The following is a 20,629-nucleotide window of genomic DNA, read 5'->3' as shown; positions in this document are numbered from 1 at the left end:
GCTGAATGAGTTGCCCTCGGCTCTGTGTGCTTCACCCAATGCTGTTTGAAGCCCTGCCTATCTTTTTCAAAAGGAATTGAAAAGAAATGGACAGCTGCCATGTCTGAAAGTATTCTACAAAGTTATCTGTTTCCATGCAGAAGATGATGCAGACTGACAATCACTTAGAAATTGTTTCTTCTTATTATTATAGATAAATGATAAAGTACTGTCTCTGCTAAGGACAGATTGTCTTATTGAGCAGGGAAAACTTAGCATAGCTGAATCGGTTAATATTTGGTAACTGTGCCCGCTAAGGAGTTGAGTTAATTTGGGGCTTTTGCCTTCGCATAACATTGATTCTTACAGACAGTGTATTCCCCCCCCACCCCACCCCTTACCCTAATTCAACATTTAAGGTAGAACTAAAGGAAATGAATTGTGTATGGTACAATTCAGTAAACTGTCATTTACTGTATGAGTGACTTCCCTTCAATCCCTCATTCAGATGAATTCTGAAGTTATTAATGTTCTTGCTTATACTAATGAGTGTACAAGATTTGCTTCCTCTGGTTCAGGGGAGGCATATTGATCTCTGGACATTCCTCTTGTCTGCAGCATAGTTCTGAGCTACCGTGTCTCCGTAGTTTTCCTTTATGAGCTGCTGCAGGGCTGATAGAAGCTGCTTGAATTTTTTTCTCTTGTACTACAGAGATCTATAACCTGTTCTCTGCTGTTGGCCTTTTCAATAAAATCTAGTAGCTGGAAGAAACGTCACATGAAGGAAGTTCTAGATACTGTGAAACGTGTTCTTTATTAGACGGGAGAATGGGTTTGTACCTGATTCTGCTGAATCACAGACTGCATGGCTCCTGTTTCAGCTGTGCAGGCTCAGTGTAGCACCCAGTGCTGGATGAGAGGGCAGGCTACCTACAGAATGTGCATGCTGCTTCTATATAAAATAATCCCTGTGGGTGTGTCACAAAGCAACGCCATAATCTGCATGTTCACTTGTACTATATTATATGTTTACATTCTCTTGCACAAGTTTTTTCTTGCATAATAGCCTTTTATTTGTCTGTTAACAGATGCTGTCTTTTATGTATGCCCATCTGGCATTCTTCCACCAAGGATATGACCTTTTCAGTGAACTAGAGCCTTACATGAAGGATTTAGGTGCAGAGGTAAATACTTTCTCATATTCTATTGGAATGCAGGCTAAAAAATATCCAGAATTTTACCTGTGAAACTAATCCTATTTGTGTATAAAGCATTATGCACACGCCTTTACTTTGGTTTTGTGTTTGACATTGAAATACAGCGCCCATGGACTTCTATGCCATACTTTTGTGCACCATCAGTTGTACATGGAGGGAGGCATACAGACTTTTTCTAACAGGTTTTCGAAGATACAGTAAATAACATTTTGTGCCTTGTTGTACCAGAGTGATCTACAAACATTTGCAACACAGAATGTGCAGGGTCTATGCATACAAACCTGTTGTGTACCTGAACCATGGAAGTGAACCACTGATTCACAATAAAAATGGCACAAAAATACAAAGTTCAGGCATCTGGTGTGTTGCATTTTATACTTTCTGGTGCAGTCCTGTTAGGCCCGGTTCACATCTGTGTTTGGGGAGTCCGCTTGGGGACTATCTGAATGGAAACCCGTACGCATTAAAAAGCGGTTACCTAAAGGAAACCCATGGACTCCATAGACTATAATGGGGTCCATGTGATTTCCTCTCTGTTTCCGAATGAAACATGTGGAGAGAAAAGTGCTGCTTTTCTCTCCGCATGTTTCGTGCAGAAACCACACGGACCCCAGTCTAATCTATAGGGTCTGCTGGTTTCCCAGGTAACTGCTTTTTTTTTTTAAATGCGTATAGGCTTCTGTTCCAGAGGGAAGTGAGGGTCCCCAAGTAGAATTCCCAACGCAGATGTAAATAGGGCATCAGTTCTTAGTCCCCTAAAAAAAATTCTGTAAAATTGCTATCAAATTCTATATGTACAATATCTACAGAGTACTTTTATTAGGCTAACACAATTCCCTTAGATGCAGTGTGCATACAGTAGACTGCAAAGCTGGTAGCCATATTACAGGAATTGAAAGGGGATTGAGAATTGGTGGAACCACACTAGAAAGGAAGTATCTGGTGCCCTTATTTTTACTCTATGTATCTATGTATTTCTCATTCCTTTTGTAGCCATTCTTGGCTTTGGTTCAAAAAAACTGCAGCAAATTATGCAACAGTAAAAGCTGCACTGCTGCAACTTGGGGCCTCAGGGCCTTATCTGATAAATAACCAGGTAATTGGTTATTTGTGAATTCCCTGCTAGCAGACAGACTATATTTGTACAGCAACTTAATATACAGCACAGGTGTATGTCCATCATATTTACGCTTAAATTATGTGTTTTCTTGTAATAGTTATTCCACTTTTACTTTGTTACAGCTAGATAATCTGGTTGTCGATGCCGCTAGAGAAAAAAGAGATATGGAGCTTAAACATTCTACAATTCAGCAAAAAGTAAGTGTTTGAGGATTAGTGCACAAGGCTGTATATTGTGTATAAAGACACACTAGGCGCTGGAGTCTGATATTAAACGCTAGTATGTAACAGAATGATTCTCTTCCTTGTGTTGGATCTCCAATCAAGGTCACTATTGCAATGAATAGATCCTTCATTGAATTATTTATCTGAAGCCACAAAATATCCCAAAGCTCTGAACACAATGATATTTACAATATGAAGCAAATATTCCTCTTTATAATGAGGTTTAAAATAATTTTAAGTTTTCACTTTATAATGATGAAAAATGTAGGCTTTTATCTTATTCTATATTTCTTTCCTCAAGTGTCAAAGTAAAGGGTTGCTTTTTTCCCCTCTTTTCTTCTATTTTTTATTAATAATTATTAATTATTCTATTTTTTGAGAGACTTTGACAGAACTCAAATGATAAGGCAGTGGGGTTTATTGGGCTTGTGGACTTCATTATGTGATGTACCTGGAAAGGTGTTGTCTTCTGCAACACAACAGAACCTAACACACACATATTGTTAGTAACCTTAAACACAAATGGTGGGTTGGTTTGTAAAAGTGAATTTTTACAAAATATTTTCTTACTTGTTCATCACTTTATACATAAATATGGTGTTTCGTGGAATAGTGAACATACCAATTTTGTGTCAAAGTGCAGTCTTGCTTCCAAGTAATCTCCTTTTAATCCATATGCCAATGTGCTCTTCATTGTGACTGGGGCATGGCTGTCAGAACACCCATTTTCTCTGATGGTTGACACCCAGTGCTACTTCTTATCAAAAAGATTTACAGGTTCTGATGTCCTGCAATTACAGTAAAAAATGACTGTGTTGGTAGGCATGGCTACTCGCCAGAAAGCTCATTTACATTCAGGTTTAAAGTTGTTTTTGTTGGCACCAAGGTTGCACTTTGACACAAAAAGCATATAAGTGGTTTAGAAGCAATCTTGATGGTGATGGCACCTTTTAGAGAGGATCTTTCAACACCTCAGTCCCTCGCATTCCTGAGCAATAAGTGCTGTTAGTTTCCATGCCTGATATGCTAAATAGACTCTCTAATGTCAGTTGGGTGGTGTTGGGCGGGAGCGGACAAGGGGGCGTGCTTATGAGCGCTGACACTCTCCGCCTCTGATTGGAGCTCTAAACCATGTCCCCCCCCCCCCCCCGCTTGCGCCTGCCTGCCGACACAGAATTGACATTAGAGTTGTCATTGAGAGCTAAAGTAAAATTCTAACTAAATTAAATCAGGGGATATAAAGATCTTAAGGTAGTGGAGGTGTTAAAGGTCTTCTTTAAGGGGTTAAAAATGAATTTCCTTAGCGTAATCTGTTCTTCTGAGCTAGTGAATCCTGTAAACTTCTCCATATGTGGTTATGCGTCTTATGTCATGTCCTTGCTGTTCTGCCCCCCACCAGGGTTTATCAGCTGATGACTCCAATTTGGAATGCAATGTTGATGCAGAGAATGGTATAGTTATGGAAGGATACCTGTTTAAACGAGCCAGCAATGCTTTCAAAACCTGGAACAGGTAATAACACGAGCGCAAGGCGCAGGCCATTGTGGCTGGACGTTCTGTATTCATGACGATGAATCAGCAACTAAGGAAAGAATACTTGGCATCATTGAGACAGTCCAGACACTGGCTGAGAGAAAGCATCAGCACAGAATTGTAAAATGCCACATTTTCCTTTTTATTTTGATGGCTTTAGCTGCAATCTTAATTTCTGGTTTCATGTCATGCTGCTGCTCTTATTTTGCATTTTCACTCCTTCTCCTCCTTTCTAGTATGTTTTAATCCTGCCCCATTTTTTCACATGACAGGAAAAAGCCAGACCACAACAGGTATCAACCAGCCTCTTCTTCCCCCTTCATGTATTCCATGTGGCTCTTATCTCTCACTGTGAACCCTGTACATAGATCACCTGCAATGGATGGATCCCTTTATTAATATAGATTTGAGACTTTAGACGGTGATAATCTACAGTTCATTACTGTTATGTTCCTCCTCAGTAATTCTTAGTCCCAGTATAAATGTAAACTTCGCTGGGTGCTTGATATATTTGTGTAAGGAATAAAAAATATTTTGACATCTTCCCATATTAGACTGACTCAAGCACAGAAGTCTCCAATGTACAGACGCACAAGTTACTACTTAGAAAGTGCCAGAAATCTCTGCATGACCATCTCCCAAACAAGTCCCCAAAGTTGTTCCTTCTTGGAAACTCTTATAAAATAGTCTCCATTGCATGTTGTCTTCCCCACAGGGTTGTATATTCTGCTTGTTCTTACTGCACATACTCCCTTTTTAACTTTTATGTTACTAATATTCTGTTACTTTCCTGCTTGCCTTATTTTAAAGGGGTTTTCCTGACAATTAAAAATATGTTTAACAGGGCTTAGAATGTGGGTGCCAACATTAAAAAGTATGTTCTTCTTGATCACTGATCCCATTCTGATACTGTTGGGTCCCCTCTGGACTCTGTTCTGGTGTCTCTCGACACAGGGCATGTCTATAAATGCCCACTAAGGCCATCCCTGGCCTCAGCCAGCGACTTTCTGCCTGGACATCTCCAGCCATTTCTTGTTTTTCCAGAGATATAGGCAGGGGGCTGAACCAAGTCAGCACAGTGAACTGTGAGATTAAGGTTTTTTTTTTTTTTTTTTTTAAACTTGGCACCTTTTTCAGCTGTTTGAAAGGGATAATACACATTTCTACCATAAGGATAGGTCATCAGTTTTAGAGGTATAGGTGGTCTACCTCAGATCAGCTGTTCCTGGACAATGGTTACAGCCAGGAGTCATGCTGCTCGCCTGATGTACAATGTGTCTCATTGAAGTCTATGGGACAGAGCTGTGCCCGAACAGCTGATCTGTGTTGTTCCCAGCTCTTGGACCCTACAGATAGAAAATCATATCTTTAAGATAGGTTATCAGTATTAGAAAGGTGGATAACCCCTTTAAATATATTTTATCTTTAATACTTTCATTAAATATTTAATCGCTGGAAATCCTCTTTAAATCACATTACATTTCATCCTTTTCTAAATAATTACAAAGTTTGCAATTGTGTTTTTTTAACTCTTGCATGTCTGTATTTATTATTTTACATGTTATTAGCCATATTAATTAAGGCATTTTGCATATAGCTATGTTATCCAGCTAAAGTTATTCTGTTTCTGTATCAGCCACAAGTAACGTTTAATACATAGACAAATATAATAAGTTCAGCTATTATCAGTATTTCTATGAGATTATGTGATTATCCAGGACTACTGAGTGTTAAACACCAGGATTCTGAGTTGACAGAGAGCATAGATGTATAACGCCTCATGTATCATATTGTAATGTATAATATTCCGCTTTCTCTTTTCAAAGTCTTTTAAAGGAACAATAAATCTAGAAAAGTATGATTAAAAAAGATATATTATTGCCCTTTAGGTTTGTCAGTCTGAAACCTTTTCTGTATAATCCTGACACAAACTGTTTTGAAGAAATCCTGAAGAGGACAAAGGCTAAAGGGTTTTTCCAGGCTAAAAACACAGACAACGTTTCCTAGAATATGTCATCAGTATCAGACCTGTGGGGGTCTGTCACCAAACACCCTCACCCACTTGCTGTTTTTAGCAGCTAATCAGCTAAGGATAGGTTATCAGTATCAGAATGGCAGGAGTGCCGGATGTCAGACCTCCGCTGATCAGCTGTTCTGAGCAGATGATGCAAGTGATGACTTATAATAAGGATAGGTTATCATTATCAGATTGGTGGGGTCTGGCACCTGGCACCCCCACCAGTCAGCTGTTCTGAGCAGATGATGCACAGAGAATGGAGCAAGTAGTAGGTTATAACTTTTTAGCCTGAAAACACTTTTTAATCTTCTCTTGATCTGCTCCATCCTCAGCTGGTGGCTGTCTAGGGGAGGTAGCCTTTACAAAGGTGGTGTGGTGTAATATTATTTTTTGCTACTGCAAATAGGGCAGAGGAGAGACTGCTGCTCGAGCCAGTTATCTTGCAGCCTGTCACAAGACTATGAGAAGGTGTGGGACATAGTTAAGCATCTGGACCACAGAGAGAGGGTTTCTTTATATATTTCTCAAGCTTAATTGTAATATTTATTTATAGTTTTGTTCATTTTCTGTGTTTAATGTTCCTTTAATTGGCGAGTTATAAATATTACATCTACTCTGATATAATATTGTAGATCAGTGTCTTGGTGTGGTGGTTCTACTAATCAACCTCTAACATAACTTTGTTGTATATCTGTGTGTTTGAGTTTGGTTTCCTCTTTTTTTTCCCGTGTCACTGTTTCCCTAAGAGCCTGCTACAATGTTCTTCTATGTTGTAGCTTTCCATTTCCTCTTTCCTGCTTTTAGTACATCCTTTTTTACTTCTACCATATAATTATAGGAAAACAATCAAATTGCCTCCTTTTTAGTGTTTTTGTGTCTATTGCCAACACGTTGTGATCATCTATTTCTAAACTATGTTTAAATAACAAATGTTTTGTCTGTTGCTTTCTATTAGTTTTCATATTTTGTATTTTACGTACTTTCTGTAATTATTTATGTATAGGTGTAGCAAGACATTTCTGCTTTTTCTCTGTATACACTAAACTGGCCCAGACATTATGTCTGAAAAAAGTGTTCTCATTTTCTAAACAAAGATCTGGTTAACCACTTGCACAGTATAGAAACAAAAAATGACATGTTTAAAAATCTTGTAACTACACAGGAAAGTCCCATCCCCTTTCATGGTTATCGGGTTCCCATACTAAGTGTCGTTATTACACAGTTAAAAACAGATCTTGCAGTTTTCACATTGGCAGTTACTAAAGGCTGACACTACGTATAGAGGGCACTTTGAAGACCACAGAAAATTACCCTCTGTCCTATTGTAAGAGTAAGCCTGCAGATTTTTTTTCTTTTTATCCAAAGCCAAGAATGGCTACAAAAGGAATGGGAAATGTATGGGAAACACTTTTTTTCTTCTCCCAGAATCTGCACAAAAAAGTTGTATCTCTGCAACACTGCGGCCTCAGCCGAAAGGAGTTTTCTCGGTTCACAGTTGAAATATTAGTAAAACAAACTCGCCACGTTTAACATTTTGTTCATTTGGCTGTTACTACCTACATTTCCCTGTTATCCGTGTTGCTGCTCCAGTCGTGTGAGGATACTTTTCTGATTTCCTTGACTTCCTGTGGCATTAGTTCAAGGGGGATGGTGGGACCGATGAGGAGGCTGAGCTGTAGGGAAGGGGAGCTAGTAGGCAGGGCTTTAGGAATGTTTTTGTGTAGACCCCTGAACCAGTGCAAAGACATTTGGGATTTGTAGCAGATGCTATTTTTTAATGATTGGTTAGACCATTTCAAGCATCCTAGTCACAACCATTCCATCTTCCTTCTTTGCAAGTTCCCAAGCTATTCTGCTATTGTCAAGTTGGCGGTTAACAGCGTATTATGTTGTACTAATTGTTTGCATTAACTTTTGTGTAAGACTACATCTGGGTTTATAGTGTGGCTCGTTTATATATTGATTTTTGTTTTTTTCTTTTTAACTTTCTTGTGTAGGCGCTGGTTTTCGATACAGAATAATCAACTTGTATATCAAAAGAAGTTTAAGGTGAGCTACATCTAGCAATGTTGTACAGTTTGAGGAAGTTTCTGATCACTTAATGTCCGGTGGATAATGAAAATACAAGTGCTTTCTATGCTGGCATATATAATTCTCTATAGTCGTTCAGTTTTTCTTCTCTCATTTGTAGGATAATCCAACTGTTGTTGTTGAAGACTTGCGTCTATGCACAGTAAAGCACTGTGAAGATATTGAGAGACGCTTCTGCTTTGAGGTGGTTTCTCCTACTAAGTAAGTAGTTGCCATTTTCAAGTCTTCTGTGTGTGAGGCTTTTTACATTATTTCAGCAGAGAATGAGAATTCATGAATGTCCAAGCTCCACATATCCATAGATTCTTCTATTACATGTAGCTTTTATTTCAGTTTCTTGTGTTTAACAGATATAATCAATATTTAGTCATATGTTTGATTGGATTGCTGGAGATTTCCCTTTTTTTTTTCTTTTTTCCCCCCTTTTTTTGGTTCCTGATCGGCGCCTGAAATGCTAGCAAGTTATTTGTAGCAACATGGACATCACTATTGATCTCTGGTGATAGACTCCTTTTAAAGGGAATGTGTCAATAGAAAACTACCTATTTTTATTTTTTTTTCTAAATCAAGTTTTATGCTAAGCATATTTTTAAAGAACTTTTCCAGCTACGTCACAACCACTGGGTGTCTGCGCCCCTTTCTTCACTAAGCTCACAGTAATTATGAGACGTTGGTGGAGAAGGGGGCAGAGCATTCCAGGGCTGGTGTTACACTGGAGGCTGAAGTCCACTTTGGATCACATTACCTGGGTGTTGTGATGTGGCCAAAACCCCCAGGTCCACTACCTACAATAACCCAGTTATTTCCTGGCAACACTTTTCATTTTCCCTTCCGTACTATTAAACATGCAGTTTATTAAGAGCGCTTCAGTGTTTGTTTGTTTGTTTGTTTTTTTAAAAAAACAAAACCCAAGTACTATTAATGTGGTGTATGTTCCATTTCTATAGCCTTTGGTAAAAAAAATGGTCAGTTTCATTAGTTGTCGTGTAAACTTAAAGTGAACCTGTCAGGTGTTTTCTGCTGCCCTATTTCAGAGCAGGATAGAGAAAAGGTGAATTTTGTGAGGTGTATGTTTTTATGACTTGGGTAGTATTTCAGACTGAAATGCAAAGCAAATCCTGACAGGACTCCCAGAAGAAACGGAAAAAGTCCTGCCTAGCCTACCCACACACATTAAAGGGGCTCTATCATTGGGGAAAGTCATTTTTAGATAAGCACATCCTTGCATAGCCTTTAGAAAGGCTATTCCACACCTACCTTTTGTATGTAAATCGCCTCAGTAGTTTTTGAATAAGTTTGTATCCCTTTGCTAATTAGCCTTCTCTGTGCACTCTGGAAGTGCCTGTGTGCACTGTCTGCTCTATGTGTATAATAGCAGAGAGATGAGTCATCAGCACAGCAGCCTCTCTCCTCTCTATATGCATAGAGAATAGCAGAGAGGGTGCACACAGACACTTCCGGAGTGCACGGAGAAGGCTAATTAGCAATTAGCACTGAGGCAATTTACATACAAAAGATATGTGTGGAATAGCCTTTCTAAATGCTATGCTAGTATGTTCTTAGCTAAAAATGACTTTTCCCAATGATAGAGCCCTTTTAACTGTGTTGTCTAGATCACTGTGTGTGTAGAGGGGATTGGACTGTTTCTTTTTTTAGTTATACATTTTTGAAATAATATAAACCTGTATGTCGCAGAGTTCTGCTCTCTCACTATTATGTATTGTTCCCAAATAAGTAAGCAGCTTTTTATTGTAAAATATTACTTTTCTATGCTTTAGTTCTTAATAATGTAGAATGTTCATTTTAAGTACTTAAAATTCATCATTATAAAAGACAGCCACCTGTTAGCAATGTATGAAGCTGAGTAGTGTTTGTAGTATTATATCCTGAATATTTTTACAGGAGCTGTATGTTACAAGCTGACTCTGAGAAGTTGCGCCAGGCCTGGATCAAAGCTGTTCAAACAAGTATTGCCACAGCTTACAGAGAGGAAGCTGAGGTCAGTGGATACTGATGTATTCTAAACACGCACACTCCATATATACTTGTGTATTATTAATTCATAGATATTTATATTTTTAATTGAATTTCTGTAATCATTTGCCCTCTAGAAAATGGACAAGAAACCTTCCATGTCTAATGCAAGCCCAGTGTCTGAATCAAAAGAAAAGTTGGTTAAAGGGGAGAGTGCCCTTCAGAGAGTGCAGTGTATACCTGGTAATACAAAGTGCTGTGACTGTGGTTTACCTGATCCTCGCTGGGCTAGTATTAACCTTGGCATCACTTTATGCATTGAATGCTCAGGAATTCACAGGTAAGTAATTTTTACTGCACATATATGTGGTTATTGTCATCATGTAATTAAATACACTGGCATATACAAGATGTAGGAAGGACTACACAGATTACCAGTCATATTAGCAGTGGACATTTGTCTCTTTAGCCTTACAAATTATTTAGTTTTAATTTAAGATTGTGTCTCATAGCCTTCTGGTTCTATAGTTTACATTTTAGATCAGAATGTTAAGAGTCAATGTGATCCCTGGCATGCCTCTGTTGTACACCACATTATAGCTATACAGTGACATATGCCACTCATATGATCCTATGTTTAAAAAAGTTGAGTTTTTTTTTTTTTTTTCTTTTCTTTTTTTGTGTAGTATAGCTAGTAAAGTGGACTGGTATTCCATACTTCAATAGTCCAAAGGGAACAAAATATTCCAACACTAATTCCAACTGAAATGGCAACAATTTAAAACTAATTCTTTATTGATATACGTTAAAATGAAAAACCCAGGGTATAAATATGTATAATGAAATAAAAAATGTACCTCCCAATGTGTGAATTGTGATTAATTATAGGCCTATCCTAAATGCAGGGATAAGTCTACACCATGGCTGCAACACTAGGAACCCTAAATAAAACTAGTCCATAGGATATCAGGGAGACTATCCCTCACCATATCCGAGTTAACTGTGTGCAACCCAAAAAATCACATCAACTGCGAGGTATATATAGCAATGCTCAAAATATAATTTTATAGAGCAGAAGGAAACAGCCTCTTACAAGATGTATCAAAGGGTGTTTAAAAATGTTAGTAGCTATAACCTCAGATGACAGGTCTTAGACATATGCTGTAGGTGATACCAGCCAGCCAAATAATTAACTGCTCTTATATGGGGCTATAGAAATGGAGGCCACAGTGGGTTAATCCCATTACCCCAAACATAATCTTATAGTGTCCAGAAAAAAAACAATGAACATTGTGAGGTCAATGTAATCAAGCCTGAACCCACAGCATTGGTAAAACAAATACCAAGAGACACAGGCAGTATACAAATGCTCCAGGCTTCAATGTGAGGGGCCAAATGATTTCAAAATCGGCTACCTCAAAGTGTAATTTTTATATCAAAGTGTAATTTTTGTCTCTACAGGTTTCCTCCCATTGCAGGGAATTCTCAGGAGACTAATAGTAGAGGAGCAGCCTCATATGTAGCAATTAACAAAATACACTGTTTAGCCTGCCTACACTCATATATACAGCCCAGATTCAGATTCAGCTGAATCTCAAAGTACCTGTGCCTACCATTGAGGCGTGGGGAAGGGTAGTTATCACTACCACTTCGGAGAACTTTTATACAGGCTAGCTATACACACTACTATAAGACCGCTATAATAGGAATCATCTGAGCTAGATACTTTATGGCTGCACGAATATCTCTGAGTGTAGGCAGGCTAAACAGTGTATTTTGTTAATTGCTACATATGAGGCTGCTCCTCTACTATTAGTCTCCTGAGGATTCCCTGCAATGGGAGGAAACATATAGAGACAAAAAACAACACTTTGATATAAAAATAACACTTTGAGGTAGCCAATTTTGAAATCATTTGGCTCCTCACATTGAAGCCTGGAGCATTTGTATATTGCCTGTGTCTCTTGGTATTTGTTTTACCAATGCTAAGGGCTCAGGCTTAATTACATTGACTTCACAATGTCCATTGTTTTTTTTTCTGGACACTATAAGATTTTGTTTGGGGTAATGGGATTAACCCACTGTGGCCTCTATTTCTATAGCCCCATACAAGAGCAGTTAATTATTTGGCTGGCTGGTATTAGCTACAGCATATGTCTAAGACCTGTCATCTGAGGTTATAGCTACTAACATTTTTAAACACCCTCTGATACATCTTGTAAGCGGCTGTTTCCTTTTACTCTATAAAATTATATTTTGATATATATACCTCGCAGTTGATGTGATTTTTTTGGGTTGCAGTTAACTCTGATATGGTAAGGGATAGTCTCCCTGATATCCTATGGACTAGTTTTATTCAGGGTTCATATTTATACCCTGGGTTTTTAATTTTAACGTATATCAATAAAGAATTAGTTTTAAATTGATGCCATTTCAGTTGGAATTGGTATTCCATACTGCAGAAAAATTGCTGTTTCATTGTATATGTCATAAAGCTTCTGTAGGTGTAATGTATAGTTGTCCCAGTACTTTTGTCCATGTTATATTTGAATAGCAAAAGAAAAAAATACTTGCAACAATACTATATTAGCTTTTACAATACAAAATGTCACCTGAATTATAATTTCACAAAAAGGCCTGGACAGACCTACCGTATTTTTCGGACTATAAGACGCACTGGACTATAAGACGCACTATAAGACAGGTTTTAGAGGAGAAAAATAGGGAAAAAAAAATTTCAGGCAAAAAATGGTAAAATATTTAATATATGGGAGTTGTAGTTTTGGAACAGCTGCAAGGCCACATTGACAGGTGACCCTGCAGCTGTACGGGGATGTATAGGGCGTTTTTTTTGTGGGGCCAGGTGTACTTTTTAGATATACCATTTTGGGAAATGTTTATTGCTTAGATCACCTTTTATTTAATTCAGAGGCAAAACAGAGAGAAAAACCCGGCAGTTTAGCACTTTTGATTTTGACGTTCACTGTACATAAAAATATTAGTAGACCAGGCATTTTCAGACACAGGGATACCTAATGTGTATGTTTCACAGTAATGTTATACTTTTATATGTATTCTAGGGAAAGGAGGTGAACTTTTATTTATTTTATTTTTTATTATATTTTTTTTAAGTGTGGTTTTTGTTTTGTTTTTTTACTATTTTAATATCCCCCGCCTAGGGGGCTTGAACCTGCAATCATTTGATTGCAAGTCCCATAGACGGCAATACAAGTGTATTGCCGTCTATGGGAGATTCTATACATTACTATCGCGGAGGGTCATAGACCAGCTGCGATAGTAATATATATCTATGACAAGCCTGGGAGCCTTCATTAGGCTCCCGGCTGTCATCGGAACAGGTCGGCTCCTGCGGCCTCGCCGTGCAGGAGCCGGCCTGCATCACTAAAGGTATGGGGCCGGTGGGGGGGCTAACTGACTGCCGGGACCTGTGGAGGAGGAGTGGATTTGCAGCATGGCCGCGCTACTGTCACCGCTGGTTTTCTTCAGCGGCAGTAGCGCGGCAATCTGCAGGCCCCGGCAGCTAAGACAGTCCCCGGCATCTGCTGTAATAGACCAGCGGATGCCGGGGAGTGTCTTAGCTGCCGGGCCCTGCAGTATAGTCACGCTCCTGCCGCTGAAGAAAACCAGCGGTGGCAGTAGCGCGGCAATCTGCAGGCCCCGGCAGCTAAGACACTCCCCGGCATCCGCCGGTCTATTACAGCAGATGCCGGGGACTGTCTTAGCTGCCGGGGCCTGCAGATTGCCGCGCTACTGCCGCTGAAGAAAACCAGCGGTGGCAGTAGCGCGGCCATGCTGCAAACCCACATTCAGACTATAAGACGCACCCTCATTTTCCTCCGAAATTTGGGGGAAAAAAAGTGCGTCTTATAGTCCGAAAAATACGGTATATAGGCACATTTACAAATGCTGTCTAATAATGTAGACCAGACAGTCTGAAAATGCACCAGATTTATCACAGTGGATGATAAATTTTCTAAATTTTATACTACCTATTAAATGGCCATGTTTTTGGCACACATTGGCATGTCTTCCTGTCCCCTCCTGATAAGCCACACTCAGTGGGTAAGGCAGAAATTGAGCCAGACTTCTGTCACATTTTGACAAGTACACATGTCTCTCGATTTGTGCGTTTACTACTACCCCTACAGTGTTACTACACATTGTTACTTAAAGTGAGAGGAGCTGTTTATTTTTAATGATCTTATGGATGTAAATGGTTGTAGATTAGGGGTACAGGGTTTCCAGGTAAAGATAATTTGTGTGACACATTATTAGTTTTCTTAAAATTCTGCCATGACAGTGCTTTATTGTATGCATGTAGGTATGTATGTATGATCATTGTTTTTTTGTGACAGGAGTCTTGGTGTTCATTTTTCAAAAGTGCGATCTTTAACTCTGGACACTTGGGAGCCTGAACTACTAAAGGTACAGATTAACATGAACATATTTCTCCACTTATCAAATAGTAGTGCCTTGTATTAAATAGTACCCTGATAAGCTGGGCACTTAATGATATTCAATCAATTTACCATTTCCAAAAAGCATAATTCTGATGTTCTGTGCTGTAGCAGCCTCACAGCCAGCTATCAGAGCCACCCCTAAGTATGACTGGAACCTGCCATATCACAAGTTGAAAATTGTAAGAGCGACGTGTTTGTACAAGAGGACCATATTCTCTGTGGACTCCAGCAGCAGTTGTCAATCTAGAATTTGTACACTAGTCCACTTTTACAATTGTCAATTTCTGGTAAAACAGGAGCCAGTCGTGTGTAGTAGGGGAGCCTAAGGGTGCATGCACACTACGTAACGCCGGGCGTGTATGAGAGCCGTACACGCTGGCGTTACAGCAGACTGCCGAACACTTCCCATTCACTTCAATGGGAGCGCTCGTAAACGCCGCTGTTACGAGCGCTCCCATTGAAGTGAATGGGAAGTGTTCGGCAGTCTGCTGTAATGCCGGCGTGTACGGCTCTCATACACGCCCGGCGTTACTCAGTGTGCATGCACCCTAAGTTAGCGTTTGAAGACAAACTGAAGCACAGGACAACACTATGCGAGGCACTCTGTAACCTCATTGTGTCATTATACCACGAGAGATGGCCGCAGGGCTTGCTCATAGACAATCTGTTTAAAGACTTGTCCAACGGGGCTAACAAATTCTTGCACATGCTAGCTCCCATAGATACACCATCATCTATATGGTCTAGTCTCTGCTAGCATGCAAATGGTATCCCATGAGAGCCATCATAGATCAATAAACAGTTCCTATACAGTAACTGAGTGGTAGTATTTGGATTAATCAGCATGAAAAGTGAAGTAGCTAAACATCCAACACTTTACTTTGCAAATGGATAAAGATTGGGTCATAAACAAGGACTATTAGTTTCTTGAGGGGGATTTGAGTCCTTAAATGGATCATTTATTATCCTGCATAATGTAAAAGGATGAGGTTCAATAAGGTAATATAGATGTATGGATAATCTGTGCATACCACATTAAATATACACTGATTCACAAGAATTATATATTGCTTTGTTAAATCCCATTCTTTTACATACATGTAACATGCACAGAGTCTGATATATTCTATGTAGGCATTCTCCTCTCAGCACAAGCTGTGATCTACAGTTTCTTTACTGTATTGAATAGGTGGGTGGTAGGAAGCAGAAGCCTGCATCCAAATATATCTGACACCTTCTCACTGTGGGAAGAATATGCAAATCTGACTTCCATGATGTAATTAGGATGCCAGTGTTTCAAGTATGCACACCAATAGAGGGTGCTGACTGAGAATGTGCAAGTCTGTCTTCCATGATGTAATTAGGAAAATGTTCGTTGTTGTACCGTGTTAGCCAGTGGGTTGGAAATATAAAAAAACGAAAACTTGGTGATCTTCAGTAGTTGATACCTTTTTAATGGCTAACTCATAATGATGACAAATGGCTAACGTTTCGGAACGCAAAGGCTCCTTTGTCAAAGCAAATTTAAAAACATTACTGAAGGATGCATATATATATATATATATATATATATATATATATATATATATATATATATATATACACATACAGAGCTGGCACAAGGGGTGTTAGATTTCAGGAGGAGGGGGGGGGTTGTTAGTAATTGGTGAGACAATGTAAGCACTTGGTAGAGACATTAGGTAGAGACAATGTGGTAATTGGTAGAGACAATGTAAACACTTACAGGTCCTTATCAGTTCACACGCTACTGTAAAAAGACATGAAACCCTGTGATGCATTAAGTCCACACTCTAGTGTCTGAAGCAGTGTCATGAACTTATACTCGTGTATACGCCATTCTCTCTTTGATCTGAAATTCCCTCTCAAAACCTGAAGATCACCAAGTTTTCGTTTTTTTATGATGTAATTAGGAAGACAGAGTCTCAGTCAAGCAAGCCTATAGAGGGCGCTCCCTTTAACATCATGCCAACCTTCTCAGAGGCCTTTGTTTGCAATGATGTTTGGATTATACCAGATGCAGTCTTCTGGTATAATCCCAACATCATTGCAAGCAAAGGCCTCTGAGAAGGTTGGCATGATGTTAAAGGGAGCGCCCTCTATAGGCTTGCTTGACTGAGACTCTGTCTTCCTAATTACATCATGGAAGACAGATTTGCACATTCTCAGTCAGCGCCCTCTATTGGTGTGCATACTTGAGGCACTGGCATCCTAATTACATCATGGAAGTCAGATTTGCATATTCTTCCCATGTTCCTTTGCAGTGGCGCGCTCATGGCTTAATAAGACTCCACACACCTATATGGTGGTCTCTCCCTATGGAGTGACGATATCCCCTTTAACCTTCTCACTGTGTGAGCTCAGTGATCAAGCAAAAAGTAGAAAACGGAGATATTATAATCAAGATTTATCTAGAAATTACCCATCTCTACATGATGCTGATGCCACTGTTGTGAGACTTATGAAAATGTATACATTGGCTTTAAAGTATATTCACTATTTTATATATTTCCTTTTTTCTTTTTAGCTGATGTGTGAATTAGGGAATGATGTAATAAATAGTATATATGAAGCACAAGTGGATGCCATGGGAGTAAAAAAGCCTCAAAATGGATGTCAACGGTAAGTTCTTCTGTATTAAAAATGTAATAACCATCTATGATGTTTTATCTGTTTGCATATATATTTGTTGAAAAACAAATGGAGTTAAGATTTGAAGATCAAAATCTTACAACATATTTGTTCATAAGAGTTCTTTCAGATGCAGTGAAACACTTTTTACTAAAATGGAGATTGTGAGCGCAATCCGCTCTAAGTATCACCGTATTGAAGTCCAAATTAATAAAGTTGTCTTTTCCTTTTAATAAGCCAGGCTCAGAGAATCTCACTCCACATACAGCGTGTGTGTGTAAAGTGTGTTCTGTTTAATGGTAACAATACAGCAGTATATAATACATAGCATAGACAAAGCAGGTTGGATTTGCATAATTAGCATAACATGATTGGTGGAGTAGCTGTAACAATAGTCCTGGCACATGTCTATTGGATAAGAAACTGGAGAGAGGCCACACCTCCCTGAGGGCTGAGGGGGTGTGAGCTTACTAAACAAAATGGAGTCCACAGCACATGACTGGCCGCATTGTGACTGACCACATGGTCTCAACAAAATGGTGGTAGTGGGCACATGTTTTCAACAAAATGGAGATTACACAAGCTGGTATCGCCACAAGATTATAGTGCGAATTTGTTTGTAACTTTGATTTTAATCTATAATTTGTTTTCTAACCTATTGAATAGGTTTTATTTTGCTGCTGTGTTAATTTTGTCATTTTCACTTACCAGTTACCAAACTGCATGTATTATAATAACACTTAAGTGCCATATTGTACTCAATAAGAGAAACAAAATGGCAGTGTTGTAGTTATAATTCTTTTTTAATGACTGTGAAATAAAACAAGCTACAGGGCAAGCGTTTGAGACTGCTCAGGTTTCTTCATCAGGCAAGAAACCCAAGTAGTCTCAAAAGCTTACCTTGTAATGTCTTTTACTTTGGCTAGCCATTAAAGCAGAGTTGTGGAGTTGATAGCCCAAACTACCATCAGACTCTTCTATTCTACTACAGGAGGCAGACTCCTTCATAAATGGCTGACAGCCATTGTCAGCCAAAACTACTAAAGATCTTCTAATTCTTTCAAAATCTAGTCATTGAATTCCATTATACAGTGCACATCTAATCGGATAGATAAGTATCTAACAAAGTACAGCTGGTTACTTTGTTAGATACTTACCTATCCGATGAGATGCGCGCTCCAGCGATGCGCTGGCCTCCCGATCATGTGACTCGGCTGTGCATTGCGGTCATGTGACCGGCACGTCAATGACACAGCCAATGCATGCACAGTGCAACTCTTCCGGACGCCATCATCGCACGGGTGCGCATTCCAGCCTCATCAAGTCCCCTAAATTAAGGTCCCATCTGCCCAGGTATGTTACACCTCCTGAGGAAGCCCTATGTGGTGAAACATGTAGGTGTGTCGTCACATCCATGTCCTTGTCATCTCTCCGTGTCCACTATTGATTGTAAACATGACTACAGGTAATATCTGCTGATTTGCCTATCTTCATTATTGGCTGTGTGACACACTTTATTATGCGGTTTGAGATGAAGTATTCCCAGTGAATATATTCCTAGTGGATATGTGATTCATGCAGGTTATTTTACCTACACAGTGATTTATTTCAGTTTGTGTGTTTATCAGCATACCTACATCCTTGTATATCAGCCTTTAGACATTGGCACCTTAGCTCTGCTTCCTGGATTATTGACTGCCAATGTGCACTGACTACATTTTAGATATATATATAGATATATATATATAGATATATATCTATAGATATAGATATAGATATATAGATAGATATATAGATATATATAGAGATAGATAGATAGATATATAGATAGATAGATAGATAGATAGATAGATAGATAGATAGATAGATAGAGAGATAGATAGAGATAGATAGAGATAGATAGATAGATAGATAGATAGAGATATATATAGATAGATATATACTCACCGGCCACTTTATTAGGTACACCTGTCCAACTGCTCGTTAACACTTAATTTCTAATCAGCCAATCACATGGCGGCAACTCAGTGCATTTAGGCATGTAGATATGGTCAAGACAATCTCCTGCAGTTCAAACCGAGCATCAGTATGGGGAAGAAAGGTGATTTGAGTGCCTTTGAACGTGGCATGGTTGTTGGTGCCAGAAGGGCTGGTCTGAGTATTTCAGAATCTGCTGATCTACTGGGATTTTCACGCACAACCATCTCTAGGGTTTACAGAGAATGGTCCGAAAAAGAAAAAACATCCAGTGAGCGGCAGTTCTGTGGGTGGAAATGCGTTGTTGATGCCAGAGGTCAGAGGAGAATGTCCAGACTGGTTCGAGCTGATAGAAAGGCAACAGTGACTCAAATAGCCACCCGTTACAACCAAGGTAGCCAGAAGAGCATCTCTGAACGCACAGTACGTCGAACTTTGAGGCAGATGGGCTACAGCAGCAGAAGACCACACCAGGTGCCACTCCTTTCAGCTAAGAACAGGAAACTGAGGCTACAATTTGCACAAGCTCATTGAAATTGGACAATTGAAGATTGGAAAAACGTTGCCTGGTCTGATGAGTCTCGATTTCTGCTGCGACATTCGGATGTAGGGTCAGAATTTGGCGTCAACAACATGAAAGCATGGATCCATCCTGCCTTGTATCAACGGTTCAGGCTGGTGGTGGTGGTGTCATGGTGTGGGGAATATTTTCTTGGCACTCTTTGGGCCCCTTGGTACCAATTGAGCATCGTTGCAACGCCAAAGCCTACCTGAGTATTGTTGCTGACCATGTCCATCCCTTTATGACCACAATGTACCCAACATCTGATGGCTACTTTCAGCAGGATAATGCGCCATGTCATAAAGCTGGAATCATCTCAGACTGGTTTCTTGAACATGACAATGAGTTCACTGTACTCCAATGGCCTCCACAGTCACCAGATCTCAATCCAATAGAGCATCTTTGGGATGTGGTGGAACGGGAGATTCGCATCATGGATGTGCAGCCGACAAATCTGCGGCAACTGTGTGATGCCATCATGTCAATATGGACCAAAATCTCTGAGGAATGCTTCCAGCACCTTGTTGAATCTATGCCACGAAGAATTGAGGCAGTTCTGAAGGCAAAAGGGGGTCCAACCCGTTACTAGCATGGTGTACCTAATAAAGTGGCCGGTGAGTGTGTATATATATATATATATATATAGATATATATAGATATATATAGATATATATAGATATATATAGATATATATAGATATATATATATATATATATATATATATATAGATATATATATAGATATATATATATAGATATATGTACCCGTGAGTTTCTGTTGTACCATTTGGGTTCTGTTATTTCTG

The 20,629-nt window shown here is 39.2% G+C and overlaps 1 protein-coding gene across 5 annotated transcripts in view; it reads left to right on the top strand.

The window, feature by feature from the left end:
• ACAP2 (ArfGAP with coiled-coil, ankyrin repeat and PH domains 2) overlaps window positions 1-20,629 on the top strand; it is a 99,690-nt gene that overhangs the window by 35,069 nt on the left and 43,992 nt on the right. For 3 of the 5 annotated variants that reach the window (XM_075268578.1, XM_075268576.1, XM_075268577.1), the window contains exons 8-17: window positions 1,068-1,163; window positions 2,439-2,513; window positions 3,940-4,052; window positions 4,346-4,366; window positions 8,088-8,139; window positions 8,282-8,382; window positions 10,084-10,180; window positions 10,293-10,495; window positions 14,532-14,601; window positions 17,182-17,276. In XM_075268578.1, the coding sequence (XP_075124679.1) occupies window positions 1,068-1,163; window positions 2,439-2,513; window positions 3,940-4,052; window positions 4,346-4,366; window positions 8,088-8,139; window positions 8,282-8,382; window positions 10,084-10,180; window positions 10,293-10,495; window positions 14,532-14,601; window positions 17,182-17,276 (923 nt within the window). The remainder of the gene's footprint in view (window positions 1-1,067; window positions 1,164-2,438; window positions 2,514-3,939; window positions 4,053-4,345; window positions 4,367-8,087; window positions 8,140-8,281; window positions 8,383-10,083; window positions 10,181-10,292; window positions 10,496-14,531; window positions 14,602-17,181; window positions 17,277-20,629) is intronic. The other 2 variants (XM_075268579.1, XM_075268575.1) reach the window with 1 other exon arrangement.

The sequence above is a fragment of the Leptodactylus fuscus genome, chromosome 3 (assembly GCF_031893055.1).
Source record: "Leptodactylus fuscus isolate aLepFus1 chromosome 3, aLepFus1.hap2, whole genome shotgun sequence".
NCBI classification, from domain to species: domain Eukaryota; kingdom Metazoa; phylum Chordata; class Amphibia; order Anura; family Leptodactylidae; genus Leptodactylus; species Leptodactylus fuscus.
Note: the sequence above shows the minus strand (reverse complement) of the source record. Positions and strands in the feature narration are given on the sequence as shown.